This window comes from Barbus barbus (genome assembly GCF_936440315.1).
Source record: "Barbus barbus genome assembly, chromosome: 12".
Lineage (NCBI taxonomy): Eukaryota > Metazoa > Chordata > Actinopteri > Cypriniformes > Cyprinidae > Barbus > Barbus barbus.
The window spans coordinates 12,519,940-12,538,085 of record NC_136740.1 but is presented as its reverse complement, the minus strand read 5'-3'; the positions used below and the strand labels follow the sequence as shown (position 1 = coordinate 12,538,085).

Here is an 18,146-nt window from a genome sequence, read left to right as displayed (position 1 = left end):
AAAAAATCATAACAACTTGGATCACATGAGGCACCTCAGCCAATCATATAATGGTGGTGACCTCAGTGGCCAGAATTCACAACAGTAAGCATAAATTTCTGGTCACTGCGGTGCCAATTTAACATTAGGTTTTATTCTGTTAATTAAATAATAATAAAAACAACAACAACAGTGTTTTGTATGCCCAATACACTGGGCATACATAACTCTAATACTAGTAACTAAAAATGTAATTTATCTGTTAAAACTGGATAAAAAGATGTATTCATTCAAAAAGTCATTATATTTCAAGTCTATTTATTGAAATTGAAGCCATAAAAGAACATTTTTATTTTCATTAAACAACATATATAATACAATATTTAAAAAATATGCATGTCCTTTACTCATTAAAATGCATTAGCTATATCAGCATAAGAAACATGGCAGCCATAATAGGCATTACAATTCAAGTCTAATTTCAAGTAAAATCTTAGCTAGCTAAAGGATGCAGGCTTGCCTCCCAGTGGCTTTTTGGTAATTAGTTAACTAGTTAGTTAACTAAGTACTTAGAAACTGACACCAAAACTAACATCACAATTAAAAAGAGAGCGAAACAAAAAGCAAAACAAAATAAATGAGCATGTAGCTGCTAGCGGAAAGCGATTTCCACTTCGGACACCCATTTGACCAGCAGCCAGTCAACCTGAACCATTTAGAAACAGATCATGAATCAGCCAACTGTCAGAGTAGTGACATCTTTGATGCTGTCACTCCCCTATCAACAGATCAAAAACTAGTGCCAAACAAAGTGAAAGATGACAAAATGCCAAATTCACTACTACATCTGTATTTATGTGTATATTTTTCCTCAGATATATCATATATTTTATCACTTAGTTTGCAAGTTTCTCTCTTTTTTTCTTTTGCACTGTGATTAAAATCAACATTTGTTGTAAATTTATTTGTGAGTTTACAACATAATTGCGAATAGCCTATAGGCTAACTTTCAAAAACAATTTCCAGAGTACTTGAGTGGATTCTAAAAACACCAATAACCCTTTTTTTATTTTTGGAAAGCCTTAGCTAACCCTAGGGTTGCGATGATAAATCGATGCATTGCGAATCAAGATGATTCTCTCTTGAATCGATTCTGAGTTTAGTTTTGAACAGCAGATGGCACTGCATGCTTTATAAACAGCCGTACTCTGCTAGCTTCCAATTCCTTACACACACTTGAACCTAAAATAATAGTTCATATAGTTAGAAAAGGTTGAAGCTAATTACAAAGCATCATAAAAGCATTCTGAGCCGAGGTGCTATTCAGCACTATTCTTTGTGTGTTTAGTTAAAAACTAGTTTAGAGCGCCATCTGCTGTTAACAATTAAGCTCAGAATTGATTCCAGAGAGTATCACGATGTATTCGTAAGATCTCAGAATTGATCCACAAATTGCGTGCATTGATTTATCGTCACAACCCTAATGTGAGTCACATTGAGATGATAAGTAATAGCTGTCATATTCAGAATTACTGGGTGAGTTGCATAAAGCCAGTAATCCCCCAACATTCTTCTTCAAAGTATTGATAAGGCCTGGTGCACCATTACAATAGAGAAACCGATTCTCAGCGATATTTACTACTGCCTTCATCACATCTTCCATGACCTTTACCACAAGCTGCCAGAGGATGAAAAATTGTGTTTGTCTCTGCAGTACAGTCCCTGATAGCACACATACATCTCAGAGACGTCTATTTGATGTCTGCATTTACATCTGCAAGACATATTATTTAGGGTGTTTGCTCATCTGCAATATGTCTATAGGACGTTTCCTTTTAGATGTCAAATAGATGTCTATTAGATGTCTTTAAGATGTTTATGATTTAGAATGTATGTAAAACTAACATCTGAAAGACATCTGCCAGACGTTTGTCGACAGCATCCAGATCAAGAGATCTTTAACAGACATCTTGCAGACGTACGTGTGCTATCTGGGGTGACTCTTCCACTAAGAACACTCAGAAGGGACACAACTCTCCTGACCATTTGCTGAATATCAGCTGTGCCCGTTAGATACTTTTGAACCTCTTCAATCTCCCTCCCAGTTCTCTTCAGTGCTTCATCGGTCTGCTCAATTTTAGTCTGTGTCCTAGAGATTAATCTCTCATAATGAAGCACTTTTTCATTGCAATTCCTCACTTGTGACACAAAGGTTTGTCTCTCCCATTCAGCATCTCTCAAGGCATTTGAAGCTTCTTCAAATCCTTGCTCTCCTTCAATTATCATTATTGGACCTAGAGGGAAACAGAAATCTCTTGAATACGCATGAGTCACAAAATTTTTAAATGCATAATTTCACAAATTGTTACAATTCAGGGTGATAGTAAGAGTAGTGTAATTCTCACCAGCAATCCATCCAATAATTGGTATTGCAAGCAGGACTGTCCCTGCAGTTGCTACATCATCACACGTGCTCATCTTGTCTTGATGTGCTCTTATGGCATAATTTGCTGATTCTACACTTTTGTTAGCCTGCTCCAAAGCCGCTTTTGTGTACTTTAATGACTCCTCGGCAGACTTCTTCTTTATGAGTAAATTATTCATGGCCAGGATTTCCTCTTTTTTCTGCAGCTCAACATTTTGTTTCTCTCTAATAAGCTGCTCCATGCATTAATCCAAATATCCCAGTTTTTGTTTAATCATTGTCTCCGATATTTTCAAGCACTGCTTCCTAATTTGGTTGTAATTGGAGCATGTGCCAGTGGTGGGACTTACATGCGCTTTCTCGAGGGACTCGCAGATGTTGCAGATAGCAACAATTCCCTCATTTAGGGGCCTAGAAATTGCCTCCATAGACTGTACATCCTTCACACCACAGGTACTAAGGTAAGGGGAGGCAAAAATATTTGAGCGCCCTCAGGTGCCCGCTCCTCCAGAGCGCCCTCAAGTGCCCTCTCCTCCAGAGCGCCCTCAAGTGCCCTCTCCTCCAGAGCGCCCTCAAGTGCCCGCTCCTCCAGAGCGCCCCCTAGTGCCCGCTCCTCCAGAGCGCCCCCTAGTGCCCGCTCCTCCTGAGCGCCCCAAAGAGGCCGTCTGTGAACTCCCGCCCTGTCCTGTCACGGCTAAAGAGGCCGTCTGTAAATCCTCGTCCTGGCCAGTCACGGCTATGGAGGCCGACTGTGAAGCTTCGTCCTGTCCTGCCACAGCCATAGAGACCGTCCATGAACTCTCGACCTGCCCGGTCACGGCCCCTGTGACCATGGGGACTCTCTCTGTGGTGTCTGTCTCTGTTCTCCCCAGATCCCTGATCCTGCCATGGCTTTCTGACCAGTCCGCTCTGCCGTGGAGATACTCTGCCCTGTCTACGCCACACTGGTGGGCTCCGGCTCCGTCTACTCCGCCGTGGTGGTCAGTTGTCTGGCTCTGGGGGTCACCTGCTCCGCCCAGGTGGGCTCTGGTCCCGTCCTGCCCTGCAACGAAGACTCTCCCAGTGTTGTCTGTCTCTGCTCTCTCTGTGTTGTCTGTCCTTGTTCTCCCCAGATCCCAGTCTCTGTCATGGGTTCCTGTGGGCTATGTCACGAATCCTGGACATGCACTTCCACTGATTCACCACACTGACTCTTACTGCACATTACTGTCACTAATCTCTGTCGAACTGCATTTCCCATCAGCCACTGCCATGACACAGCTGTTCACATTGATCATGCCCACACACCTGATAACCATTTCACAATCACCATCACCCAATCACACACTATTTAAGCCTGGGACTTGCTCTTGCTCACCGCCGAGTATTGTTAGCCTGTCTACTCTACGAAGCGTTTTCTGGTCATAGTTTTCCTGATTGTTTTCCTGTGTTCTGATTCCTGCCTGGTTTCCTGGTTTATTCTCTCTACCTTGCCCTTTGGATATTGTACGCTGATCATCGACCCACGCTGCCCTTCGGATTGTTCTGTGTCTTGCCTCCACCATACCTGTCTGCTGTTGTTTGACCCTGCCTGTCTTAACTATGTTTTACAATAAAGCTTTGCAAATGGATCCGCACGTCTCACGTCTCGTCAACCACGTTACAGAAGCGGTCTAAAAGCATAACAAACTTAACACTGAAGTTGATCAAATTAGCACCACTTTTATTTTACTTAAAAAAAAAAAAACTGTGGTTTACATTGTTTACAGTGTGGTTTAACTACAGTAATGAAGATTACAGTAATGATGTTAAATATTTGTAAGTCAGTATAATGTTTAATGACATATATAACTTATGACTTATATAATCAATTAAGTTACGTTACCACCTGAAACTTACATTAGGTTAATATTTTTAGTGACAATTATGTAAATTTGTATGTTGTTAATATCGGTAGTTGTTGATTAAACTGGGTGATATTTAAAAAAATGTCCATTAAGAAATGAATAAAGTAGAATATGACTACCATCCATAGCACATTTGATGAAATTATTAATGATCAAATGATCCTAAATGCAATTGCCTTACCCTGTTTAAAGGCACAAGCGATTTTGTCAAGTTACAAGGTCTGTTAATGATGAAATGAATGAATGCTTCTGTTTTTGTGGTCTGGAAATCTTATAGTTTTAGAAAAGATCCTACCCAAAACCACTGTTGTGTCTAAAGCCACTCCCCTGCTCTTCAGAACAGTAGCCCCTCATGGCAGAATAAAGATCCAGGAGGCGGGGTTGGATCCACATCTAGGGGGTGGGGATGGGCGGGTTTAGGGATCAGGGGTGGAGACGGGTAGGTTTAGGTTTATGTAAGGTTGGAGGAGTTGGATCTGGACCCAACCTCGCCCCCTGGATCTTGCGTTCTGCAGTGAGGACCATCTCCTTCAGAATCCAAACTGGCAGCAATGTCTCCAATGGCCACATGGGGACAGACTTTTTGAGGACAGATTGGGGTTCAGGTTTTTAATAAACCAAACAAAACACTTTTGCCTGAAATTCCTAAATAATGTAGTTTGCTGATTATCTATTTGATTTTAAAACTTAAAACTTCAGTAAAACTAATTGTTACATACAAATACACAATATTTTGTTTTCGCAAAACTATAGTCACACATCTGTTGTTCGGACCATGTTGGTTCAACAATATAGAACTGTCATTAATGATATTTTACAGGCGGTGGAGTAATAACCTGCTAATTAATCAGACTGATATGAAATTATTTGTCAAATCATTACAGCTTGTAATGAAGACACCTTGAAGTTGCCTTCCGTCACTGTTTTTATTGTCTTCTTACTGTTCTGGTGCATTTTATAATATTTAGGTGAGGTTTATATCATTCCCTTTTTTAAAACAAAGCACACATTTCTGGGGAAGTGCTCATTTTTGCCAATTTATGTAATTGTTTGTGCAAATGTGTGTTTTTGGTTTAATCTGGCCTTTTTATTATGTTTACCTATGTTGGATTTAACTCTTGTTCTTAATTATCTCATGCACTTATTTACCTGTATTAATATGGTAAGAGTTTATTTGACCAAAATGTTATGTCCCAGGTAGTATGAGTGGGAAGATGGCTGTCACTTGTAGCAGATGGAAACACCTTTTTGGACACCAACATCATTCTCATGTTTACATCTCAATGTGATTCTCCACATTGGTCATTTACATGGACAGAAAGATGTTCATTTTAAATTTTTATCATGTTTATATCACATGTACATCTATATGTTATTAAATGTATTAGTGAATATAAAATTACATCAGGTGTTATGAGCTTCCAGTACAGAAAGTACAAACATAGTGCAGACAACATATAATTAAGGTGATAAAGAACACCAATGAAGAGAATATACAATAATTCAGAATAACAATAGTAATAAAAATAAAAATATACAGAAAAGAGACATGACCATAGACAGAACTGTGAATGTGCATGTGTCCTATGTACAGATGAAGGTTTGATGAGTTATTTACAGATGTACAGTACCGGGGTGTGTTATGTGTTGTTCAGGTGGGATACGGCCTGGGGGAAAAACTGTTCTTGTGTCTGGCTGTTGTATCATGCATTATGATATACAAGTAAATATATTGTCATTTAATTTTCAACATATGTAAAGTGGCAATTCCTTATGTATTATTCAATATATTGTAATATATTACACAATATATTACCACAAAACGCATGTAATATTTTTATCATTCATATATAAGGAAATATATTTCTTTGCGTAAGCGATCAAATACATGATGCATCTCAATCAAAGAGATAAAAGGACATGACAAGGAACTCGATACTAGTTACCATGTTTGCCAATTTTAAGTGGTTCTAAACAAAATGTATTCAGATTGGGAGAGGGCATAAGTTTTAACAGGCCATAATAAAATTCAATATTAGAAGCATTCAACCAGTCACATTCAGAATGAAAGACATACAGTTGGGCAAAAAAGTATTTAGTCAGCCACCAATTGTGCAAGTTCTCCCACTTAAAAAGATGAGAGAGGCCTGTAATTTTCATCATAGGTACACTTCAACTATGAGAGAAAGAATGGGGGGAAAGAATCCAGGAAATCACATTGTAGGATTTTTTATGAATTAATTGGTAAATTCCTCGGTAAAATAAGTATTTGGTCACCTACAAACAAGCAAGATTTCTGGCTCTCACAGACCTGTAACTTCTTCTTTAAGAGGCTCCTCTGTCCTCCACTCGTTACCTGTATTAATCGCACCTGTTTGAACTCGTTATCAGTATAAAAGACACCTGTCCACAACCTCAAACAGTCACACTCCAAACTCCACTATGGCCAAGACCAAAGAGCTGTCGAAGGACACCAGAAACAAAATTGTAGACCTGCACCAGGCTGGGAAGACTGAATCTGCAATAGGCTAGCAGCTTGGTGTGAAGAAATCAACTGTGGGAGCAATTATTAGAAAATGGAAGACTTACAAGACCCACTGATAATCTCCCTCGATCTGGGGCTCCACGCAAGATCTCACCCCGTGGGGTCAAAATGATCACAAGAACGGTGAGCAAAAATCCCAGAAGCACACGGGGGGACCTAGTGAATGACCTGCAGAGAGCTGGGACCAAAGTAACAAAGGCTACCATCAGTAACCCACTACTACGCCGCCAGGGACTCAAATCCTGCTGTGCCAGACGTGTCCCCCTGCTTAAGTCAGTACATGTCCGGGCCCATCTGAAGTTTGCTAGAGAGCATTTGGATGATCCAGAAGAGGATTGGGAGAATGTCATATGGTCAGATGAAACCAAAATAGAACTTTTTGGTAAAAACTCAACTCGTCGTGTTTGGAGGAGAAAGAATGCTGAGTTGCATCCAAAGAACACCATACCTACTGTGAAGCATGGGGGTGGAAACATCATGCTTTGGGGCTGTTTTTCTGCAAAGGGACCAGGACGACTGATCCGTGTAAAGGAAAGAGTGAATGGGGCCATGTATCGTGAGATTTTGAGTGAAAACCTCCTTCCATCAGCAAGGGCATTGAAGATGAAACGTGGCTGGGTCTTTCAGCATGACAATGATCCCAAACACACCGCCCGGGCAACGAAGGAGTGGCTTCGTAAGAAGCATTTCAAGGTCCTGGAGTGGCCTAGCCAGTCTCCAGATCTCAACCCCATAGAAAATCTTTGGAGGGAGTTGAAAGTCCGTGTTGCCCAGCGACAGCCCCAAAACATCACTGCTCTACACAATCTGCCAAATGCTGCCAAAATGGCGGTGCGCACGGTTTCCTGTCACGTGACTACGTCATCCCCCGGAACTCTATATCACACAAAGAGTAGCCTACTGTTTTTCTGCAGATATAAGCATGATAACACATTTAATAATAATTTTATACAAGTTCAGTAAAGCAATAAGTGACTTACGTTTAGACATAATATCGCTTGTTTTTGCTCAATTTTGCCAACGAAAATAATTCCAAACAAAGATCACAGCACTGTTTTGCATCTTTGAGCAATGGACGGTGTTTACTCGTTGAATGAATCAGCCGTTTGAATGAATCGGTTGAATTTCAATGACTCACTCATTAAGTCACTTGCTGTCACCTGGCGGTTTTCATTTCACATTTCGACAATTTTTTTCATGTCTAAATATTTCATATATCAGTATTCAACATTTTATGTTAAAAAACATTAGGCCTATTTATGCATATGTAACTGCAGTTTAAATGCATCCATGTCCCCTCTGAAATACATAAACTGTGTAAATACATCTAAATGTTAAATCGATTTACTCAGATTTATCTGAGACAGTTCTTTTTTCCCACAAAAGTAAGATCACCATGTGTTAAAGTCATGCACATAGTAGTGCCATAACCATTTCAAGTATTTTGTATGGTTTATACACAGCAAAACAGCATGTATTTAACTGCAAATCCAGAATCATCAATAAGCTAACTGTAAAGATAGTACTGTGAATGATGAAATAGTTGGGATGGGATGCTACATTTTATTCAAAATTAAATATCTTAAATATATATGATTTTGACTTTAATACGATTTTCCCAGGAAACCTAGCGTCCACCACGATTCCTGTTCTTTCCATCAGAAAGTACTTGAATGCGACATGCTTGTAATCAGGACTTCTGAAATTGGAAATAGGACACGATAGCACACGTAGGCAGTATTATTCCTTATTTCCTTACAGGAATCCAGAAAATGTCATTACCCAATTCTAGATGGAGTCATACAGCTGTAGCTTACATGCATGAAAGTGGCATGTCTCAACTAGCTGATACAGGACATCAGAAGTCTAATAAAGAGGTTGATTGGGAAAATGTACTTGCATTTTGAAAATGCAAAAATACTAAGATTAATGTATTTAAATACAAAATATATTTGATTTTTTTCATAGGTATTTAAATACAAAATAGTGTATAAGCGCCAAAGTCGCAAAATTGCTACAAGACGTCATACTTCATGTAGTTCCTATGCTGTAATATCTCATTTGTATTCCCTTCCACCAGATGGCAGACATGTAGTACTTCGATTCTAGACCAAAACGAGGAAATAGCAGAGCAAGTGAGCTATCGTGTCATTGATGCGGAAGTCTAATGATCGCGCTTCTCCTGGTACATCTTTTCCGCTCAATGGTGCCGCTGCGCAAGGCACGATCATTCACAAAGCACAAACACAAACAAGTGATCATTTCAACACTTTGCCCAACGGGGATGGGGGTGGCAGGGGTGGACGTGGTCTTAGTGTCCATAGGAGAGCTGTTGCTCTCTGATGATCGGCCAGATTGCGCCGTTTGTTCTGATCGCGCGCGCTCCAAGGGCCGCCGGCAGACAGTACAGGTGCAGTCAATGTGGGGTAGGTCTGTGTGCTGTGCCATGCAATGAGAGGTACCATACTCTCAGGAACTATAAACTGTCACATAGATACCTGATTGGACAGATAGCTGGTCAACTGATCAAAAAATAGGCACATGTATTTTACTATTACACAGTAATATAGTAACAATTTACTACTTTCCCCGATTTTACTGTTGATTTCCTCTTTTCCTGATCATTTGGAATGAGGATAAAAAGACAAAAAAACAACAACATGCAAATAAGTTCAAACATCCATTCAATATCTATTATTTCCTGAATATTACTGATGAACTGATCAAAAATACTGTTCACATGCGTTTTACTACTATATAGTAATAATTTAGTACTTTCTCCTGTTTTATTGTTGGTTTCCTCTTTTCTGATTATTTGGAATGAGGAGAAAAAAAAAAAAAACATCAAACATTCCCTAAATATTATGAAATTCAAGAGGGCCGCCCCTGATGACGTCATAATATGCAAATTAGATGAGTATATTTACACCCCACATAAACTTTCGGTCATGCCCAACATTTTTCTAATTTACAGTAGGCTAGATCTCTATCTTTAAGCCCTTTCTAGCCACAAGCTTTTGAAATCTTGATGTCAAAATCCAGCATTTTTTCCAAAAAACCCTGGCGCCACGGCCGTAGCCAGCTATGAGGTCACCGAGGTCCGGACCTCGGTCATTTTTTATTTAAAATGTCAAGCTCTCTGAATGATTATTTAGCCGTTTAAACCACCTCATATCACATGAGTGTTTGCAATTCATGTTGCTGCGAGAAGCTAGCGCAGTGAACGGGGCTTGAGAGCGCGTTGAGTGAGAGCGCGGGTGCAGTCTCCGTTTGTTGCCAGATCCACCTATTATACGTGTTTTGTGACTCGTTTTTCCAATTTATTGTGACACTTTGGGACGTTTATAAAGTGGAAAGTTGAACGTTAGTGTTAGTGATATATTCTTATTTACAAAACACAAGCTTTGAACTTATTTCGGATATCTTTTTCTTTCTTTTTGTAATTGCTTGTTTTTCGTAGCAATATCTGGCAACATTGTACATTCATAAAAAAAGCTTATAGACAATCTGTAATTTAATTGCTGACAGGAAGATACCACAATCGGTAAGACAAACGCAGTGATCATCGTTAATATCTGAAAGAAATGTATAACACTATCAAAAACAATAGCATAATACAAATCTGTTTGTAACAGAATGAAATAGGCTACTATGCCAAATAACGTTAACGTTACTGGCCAGCAGACGTCTCATGCTCTTTAGTTAACCTTAAGTCATCAAAAAACATTAATTAAAGCAGTGTTTCTCAACTGGTGGGTCGCTAAAACGTTTTGAGTGGGTCGCGGAGTGTGCAGTCAAAGAAACAACAAACGTAATTCTGTTTTTTCTGACGCTAGACTATTATTTTGAAAGACGTGCTTGAAAGCGGTTGACTCTTCTAAAAGTAGGCCTACCTGAGAAAAACGCTTTTTCCTCATTCAGTATCTACGGTCAAATGAGATGTTGTCCAGTTTTATGTCGGTGTCATTATTCTAACGTTATTTTTATAACTTGTTATAAAATAAAAATTCCCTCACCTAAAAAAAAAAAAAAAAAAAAGAACTTTCCAGTCCTGTCAGTCATACTGTGCTGGTTGCGCGCACTCTTCCATTACACGCGCAAATTTACCATGGTAACAGACCTTAACCCTCAAAATGCCACTTTTTTTTCACTGTGTTTTTTTGTAATGTATTTCTAAATGACTGTGGTCTCATCACATACCAACTTATTAACAAAAACTGTTTTGGAACTGCTACCTTACCTTTACCTGTTACCTTATACCTCATTCTCATCAGTATGTGCATTTTCTTATATACAGTGTGTATGTGTGTACATTTATATACATATATATATATATATATATATATATATATATATATATATATATATATATATATATATGCAAAAGCCTCTAAGTGCCATCTGAAAATTTCTTCTAGAATGGACATTTTTATCAAGCTCGTATATTTAAGTTCAGTAATTTCACTTAAATGTCAATTAATAGGTCATTTTAATTGTAATTTAAGTGAAATTACTGAACTTAAATATACGAGCTTGATAAAAATGATCATTCTAGAAGAAATTTTCAGACGGCATATATATATATATATATATATATATATGTCAATTTCCAAAAAAAAAGGGTCGCAGCTTAATGTCCATGGTAAAATGTGGGTTCAATGGCCTAACCAGTTGACAACCACTGCATTAGAGCACAGCCAAAGTTATTATTACTTATCCATATAGCAATGTTTATTATGGAAATCTATTACAGTAATCAGTATTGTTACATAACCCATTGTGATGCAATAAAGAAGGTCTAATTTAACAATGTTTATCCTCCAAAACAGACAGAACAGAGAGAGTGTAGAATGGCAAAAAGGTTCCGGCAAAATACATTAGATGTATTTCTTAAAAAAAAGCCTAAATTGAAAGACACACACACACACACACACACACACACAAACACGCGCACACACACACAGAGAAACACTATAGCAAATAGCCTGTAAATAGTTTGTAACATGTAAAACATTATATTGAATAAAAAATATTTCACAATCATCTACATGTCTGTCTATTTTGAAGTTTAGGCTATATGTAGTACATTTGTGGGTGTTATTATAGCACAATTCTTAACACCTTACTTCGGACCTCACTAATTTTCAAACCCTGGTTACGGCCTTGCCTGGCGCCTAAAGGGTTAAATACATATATTTGAAATACTGCCCATCCCTGACTATATCAAATGCAGAGCTTAAGTCTAAAAGCACCAAAGCCACAGCATTCCCTTTATCGGAAAACAGGCTGAAAAAAAAAAAAAAAATCGCTCTACAACATCGGACCACTTGATCTCTCAGGTTGAACAGAGTTCCCCAAGGGCAGGTTAGATCTTAATTGAACGGTTCTCTCATGAAAGAATGTACAGAATTGTTCACACAGTGATACGGAAGCATCAGGAAAAATGTTGACAGGGAGAATGAGCACAGAATCAATAACAGAGAAGAGGGTCTTAGGTCGGTGTAAATTGTCACCAATAAACTCGATTGATATTTGGACTTGGCGGCCTTGACAGCTCTCTGATACACATATAAGTAATCTCTCCATATTTCATCTGAGACTTGTAAATTATTCTTGCACCATTTTCGCTCTGCTCTTCTGAACTTTGCTCTGCTCTTCGCTCTTCAAGCCTTTCTGTACAAACGATTTTAATCATTAAATCATGGCTGGGGTTTAGTAACAATACGTTTGGGTTTTAACAGAGCAATAAGATTCAGAGTACACAAACATTTTTGATTGAAGCAATTAAAAAGTCTGTTCACATCCTGCATAGGAGAGGACAGTTCAGACAAAGGTGGATCAGTTCTAGCATAAGAGGCAGCAAATCTCTCACATGAAGTAATGATTCAAACGAGTCACTGAAGGTGTAGCTGTTACAGTAGGGCAAATAAGTATTTGATACACGGCCGATTTTTCAAGTTTTCCCACTTACAAAGAATGGAGAGATCTGTAATTTTCATCGTAGGTACACCTCAACTGTGAGAGACAGAATCTAAAAAAAAAAAAATCCAGAAAATCACATTGTATGATTTTTAAATAATTAACTTCAATTTTATTGCATGAAATAAGTATTTGATCACCTACCAACCAGCGAGAATTCTGGCTCTCACAGACCTGTTAGTTTGTCTTTAAGAAGCCCTCCTATCCTCCACTCATTACCTGTGTTAATTGCACCTGTTTGAACTCGTTACCTGTGTAAAAGACACCTGTTCACACACTCAATCAATCAGAATCCAACCTATGGGCAAGACCAAAGAGCTGTCTAAGGACACTAGGGACAAAATTGTAGACCTGCACAAGGCTGGGATGGGCTACAGAACAATAGGCAAACAGCTGTTGGCGCAATTATTAGAAAATGGAAGAAATTCAAGATGACTGTCAATCTCCCTCTGACTGGGGCTCCATGCAAGATCTCGCCTCGTGGAGTATCAATGATCCTGAGAAAGGTGAGGGATCAGCCTAGAACTACACGGGAGGACCATGGTCAATGACCTGAAGAGAGCTGGGACCACAGTCTCAACGGTTACCATTAGTAACACTAATGCAAGAGGTATACAAATACATATTTTGACAGGCAGGCAGGGCAGCCTATTGTAATGTTCAGACTGAACATTTTGATTGGACGAACATTTTATGGTCCTATGCCTTCCACAAACGACATGTAAATAAATTTAGACCACTTAACTTAGTGGTTGCTATCAGGATGTGAAGAGACTTTCAACTAACATAACAAAAAATGTTTTTGAACCACATCACCTACCCTGCCTTTTAAAATGCATTAGTACATATTTGGCAGATGAAATTGAGTCTTTCACTCTCTGGCCTCCCGACCCAACGGTGCCCTCCAGTGGACTCCATAGCCCCTGACAGCTCACACTCCTCATAACCATGTGGCCCATGACCAGACTCCCAGTTCTGGTAGCAGCCTGCTTCTCTGTTCTTTATCCAGAACCAGAAGTTGAAGGTGCAGGTGTAACGGAGACCCAGCCATACATGAGAAGTGGAGGCCTGGGTGGCTTTTCTTGCTGCTCTGTTCTGAAGCTCCTCATTGTGAAGGGAGACCAGGTCCACATGGTGCTTTCTGCAGTAAGTCACAGCTTCGGTCCACGTCAGGTTCTCACGGACAAGAATCAGGTTATCTTTTGGGGTGATTTGGCAAAAATATGGATTATGAGTTGTAAGGGTGACAATAAGGAAAAGTGTATTATATGGTATAACAAGACAATTAATTTAGAAATATTATCAATTCAACTGCTTTGACTGCATTCTGCACATACTGTGAATCTGCTTTGACACAATCTGTATTATATTAAGTTCTATTTTAATAAAAGCTGACTTGACTTGATAAATGATAGCCTTCTCATGGCAGCAAGCATGAGTTCAATTATTCTTTATAATAAAGGGTGCAAGCCTACTAATATATAATATCGCAAAAGCAAGTGTACATTTGTTGTAATTCAAAAGTTAAATGATAAAGAAGGTAATATTAACTTTTTTGCCACATTGTCTATTTTTGCTCTGCCAACAAAAGAGTTCTCCAACAAAGGCCAAGTATGTCTCAGAGCAACGAAGTAGGGGTGTTTGGTTTCTGAATGAATCTGTGTTTTTTAACAAATCAATCAATTATTCGCTTATAAAGATGGTCATCTGTTGCTGTTTACTGGCATTATCTGCAGAAATTATAACTGAAAAATCTCCACTAATAATACACAGACTGTCTAATGAGAGTCTATCTGGAACATGCACACAAGCGGATAGAAACACAAACACTGAAAAATCAATCAAATTCAAGGACCGGAACAAACTGTTGTAAACATCAAAAAGCATCAAAAATATTAAGAGTATCTTACCTTGCTCTGCACCTGTAGTGAGTATTTGTGTTGGTTGTGTGCTTCTATTTTCCCCCTCAGTATCAGTAATAGCTGTATCAGTGAGAACATTTCGGTGAATAAATTGCATTTGCTTAAACATTTTTCATGTGCTAAAAGGTTCAAAGGATAATGTTTTTGACTGCATTTTTAAACGATACTCCACCCAAATATGAAAATTCTGTCACCCTCATCTCAAACTTTATGCATACTTTCTTTTGTGGAGCTTAAAAGAAGCTTTGAAAAAGTCTTCTTCTGTGAATTATTATTATAATTTTTTTTTGTCAGTCAGTTCATGGGGTTCTATGCTGTTTCTCAACATTATTCAAAATACCTTCTCTTAGAAATACAAACTTAAAAAAATGCAGTTACATTTCGTCCTCAAATGGTGCATACCTATTTGGAATCAAATGAGTTTGAGTGAATGTTTTTTTTTTTTTTTTTTTTGTGAACTATCCTTTTAATGTTGGTGTTGGCAATATACCTGGTTTAGTAGTTGACTGAGATTTCAGATCTGTAAAGGAGTCAGATTAGATGCATATTATACAGCGATGAAGGAAACTGAATTATTCGGTCTCTTCTTTGGGCAGTTTTAAAGACAAAGAAGAAAAAAAGACAAACGCACCACCGTGACAGATGAAAGGCTGAGTGGTGTTACATTCAACGTCATTCCATTTCCCTGTGTGGTTCACCATCACTGTAACACAGTCCCGGTCTCTTCTGTTGTTACTTAACTGACTTGAATTCCAGAAACGGAAAGAAGAGTTGCTCTGATCCAACCACCACCAAGGGTCTTCAAATAGTCCAATCCATACATCGTTTTTTGCAGTTTTCTTGACATCTTGATTTTCTGAGGAGGTTCTGACATTCACTAGATCTGTGTGAAAAGTTCTGCAAAATTCTTGGGCCTCCCTCCAGGATTTGTTCTGCTCAATCAGGATATATGTTTTAGTGGCTGTAACAGACAAATGACAAGAAAAAGATTCTTATTGCCGCTAATATGTTTATGAAAATAAGTTTATGAAACTGGAGCACTATTGTATCTTATATTAAATGAGGGTCATGCTGTAAACTATGTATAGTCACAATACAATGAACAGACAATAGTACAATAAAAAATCTTACCATTAAAGCAGACAAATTGCCTTTGTGTATCACAGTTATCACTAAACCATTTCCCATTGTTGTCCATTGCAGCACAGCCCTCATTATTATTTTTATCTGGTTGATTTTTTTCCCAGTTTTGGAATGTCTTTTCATTGTAGAAACTGTCTGGCAGGGTCCAGTGCCATCTGAACACTTCACCTCTATAAAGTCCAGTATACACATCATATGAATTATCAGTTATGGTTTTGAACAAGCTGTTCATCTCATCTTCATTATTCACTGTCGCCAGGTCAGTGTACGTCTCACGGCAGAATCTCTGAGCCTCAGTCCAGTTCTTTCTGATATTTATGAAGTGATACTGCTGAGATATTTGGCTTGATGTGAAGGACAAAAGTCCTGAAAAAAATAAAATACAATTTTATTTATGAAGAGAATTACCAGCACATTGACTGTAATTCATGATATGCCAAGCACGAAAACTTTTGAAAACAGTCTACATATGGAACATTGTTTTTGAAAAGCTCACATTACAGCAGAAAGAATAAATAAATTATTTTTATCAGATCAAAATTATAAAATATAAATCCATGTTTTGCTAAAACACTTACCAAAGACAACAAGGAGAAAGTAAACCATGATTTTGTAATTTCAGGAGCAACACGAAGCTCAATGTGTGAGTAACACATGGTCCATACAGCCTTCTTTTCCTCCTTTCAAACACAATCTGACACCATCAAATCAAAATCAAAAAAAGTAAGCATGGAATGCAATGTCATAGTTCTCAACTCAAGAAAATAAAAAAAAATCCCAATTAAAGCACAATACTTTTACATTCGACGGGATATTTTAATCTGTAATGTAGAAATATAATACTTACATCTGCTTAAAACGTTCTTACTCCTTGATTGTGTGATTGGAGTCTGACTGTTTTAAAAGCAGTCTATGTTTTAAGAATGTTGTTTAGCCTGTTATCTACTCTACCCTTGAAAAATAATGTTGTCACATACTCCCACAATCTTTTGCAACATATTTCATTAGATTAGAATGAAGCTGCTACGTATAGTATTGAATGCTGAGTACATATTTTCAAAGATAATTATGAAGTTGCTGTGACAGTTGAAAAACGATCATGTGGGCATGAATTCTGTGTGAGAATGGGGGTAAACAGGTCACGTTGCAGATTAGACTGAATGAAATGTCACACCTGAGGAATGTGTGTGTGTGTGGGCCCTAATCAGTCTAAATATATCACCTTTTTCATAAGAAAAGGTGGCACCTTCACCACATCACCTCAGATGACCGTGTTTCTGTCTAGAATTTAACAAAATGTGTGAATATTCAGCCAAACAATAGGGCAAAACATTAATGGGTTCTCAGAAAATGCAAAATACTCATTACTACAATTTAAGAGAAATTTGCTAAAATATGGAAACCAATAAAATATGTGTTTTAAAATTATGTTATACGATATATAAAACAGGTAAATATATAGTGTTTATATAGAATTTTTATTTGACCCTTTATGGGACTGTGAATTCACAGCTTGAAATTTATTTTGGACAAAATTTGTGCTCTCCATATCAGATCTTCAACCTTTTTTTTTCAACTGACTTTGTCCCATTATAGTCAATTATTTTTGGCAAATTGTCTGAAACGTCACACACATTCAAATGCATTTTCACTATCTGAAAAGAAGTGAAAAGGTCTTACTGTTTCATTAAATATCTTTATTATCATTCCATTTCCTTGTGTGCTGCTATATTTTATTTGTGTGAAAATGTCTAAAATTGAATGTCTCAAAAGCATTAAAACAACTTCAATATTGTGTTTCATCTGGGAAATCCAAATAAATTATCGTAGCACAAGTGAAAATCAGCAAGACTCCTGTTTTGGTTCTATATACATTACTATATATATGGAAACCATCATTTATATGCATATCATTTATATGTAGCCTATGTCTAAAATGAGCTCACTTCAGAGTAATGTCTCCTTCCCTGTCTTGTTGCCAAATATGTGAAGCATATGGCAAATAGATTTGAATTTTACTGAATGAAGGGGATGTCATATGACATTACTAAAATATAATTTTATTGGCTGAACATTATTATTGTAGGCTATTTTAAATGCAATTTTCTTAGCACCATTTATGAATGACAATGTCCCATAGAGAGCTAACTTGACTTAATTTATGCGCCTTTTCTCCTTTGCACTGTATGCAGAATATCTTCTTAGGGGAAATAAAAGCTGTCTTTCTATCGAGCATTAATTAAATAATAATAACAGAGAAAAAAAGA

At 37.8% G+C, this 18,146-nt stretch overlaps 1 protein-coding gene across 1 annotated transcript; it reads right to left on the bottom strand.

The window, feature by feature from the left end:
- Positions 1-8,376: 8,376 nt before the first annotated feature.
- Positions 8,377-16,775, bottom strand: LOC306878343 (macrophage mannose receptor 1-like). Its single transcript, XM_079430626.1, has 8 exons — positions 16,727-16,775; positions 16,458-16,573; positions 15,868-16,245; positions 15,368-15,697; positions 15,227-15,256; positions 14,725-14,796; positions 12,003-14,013; positions 8,377-9,895 (listed from the first exon to the last, which is right to left on the bottom strand). The coding sequence occupies exons 2-7, from the start codon at positions 16,483-16,485 to the stop codon at positions 13,643-13,645; spliced, it is 1,209 nt and encodes a 402-aa protein (XP_079286752.1). The 5' UTR covers positions 16,486-16,573; positions 16,727-16,775; the 3' UTR covers positions 8,377-9,895; positions 12,003-13,642.
- Between the last annotated feature and the right edge of the window lie 1,371 nt (positions 16,776-18,146).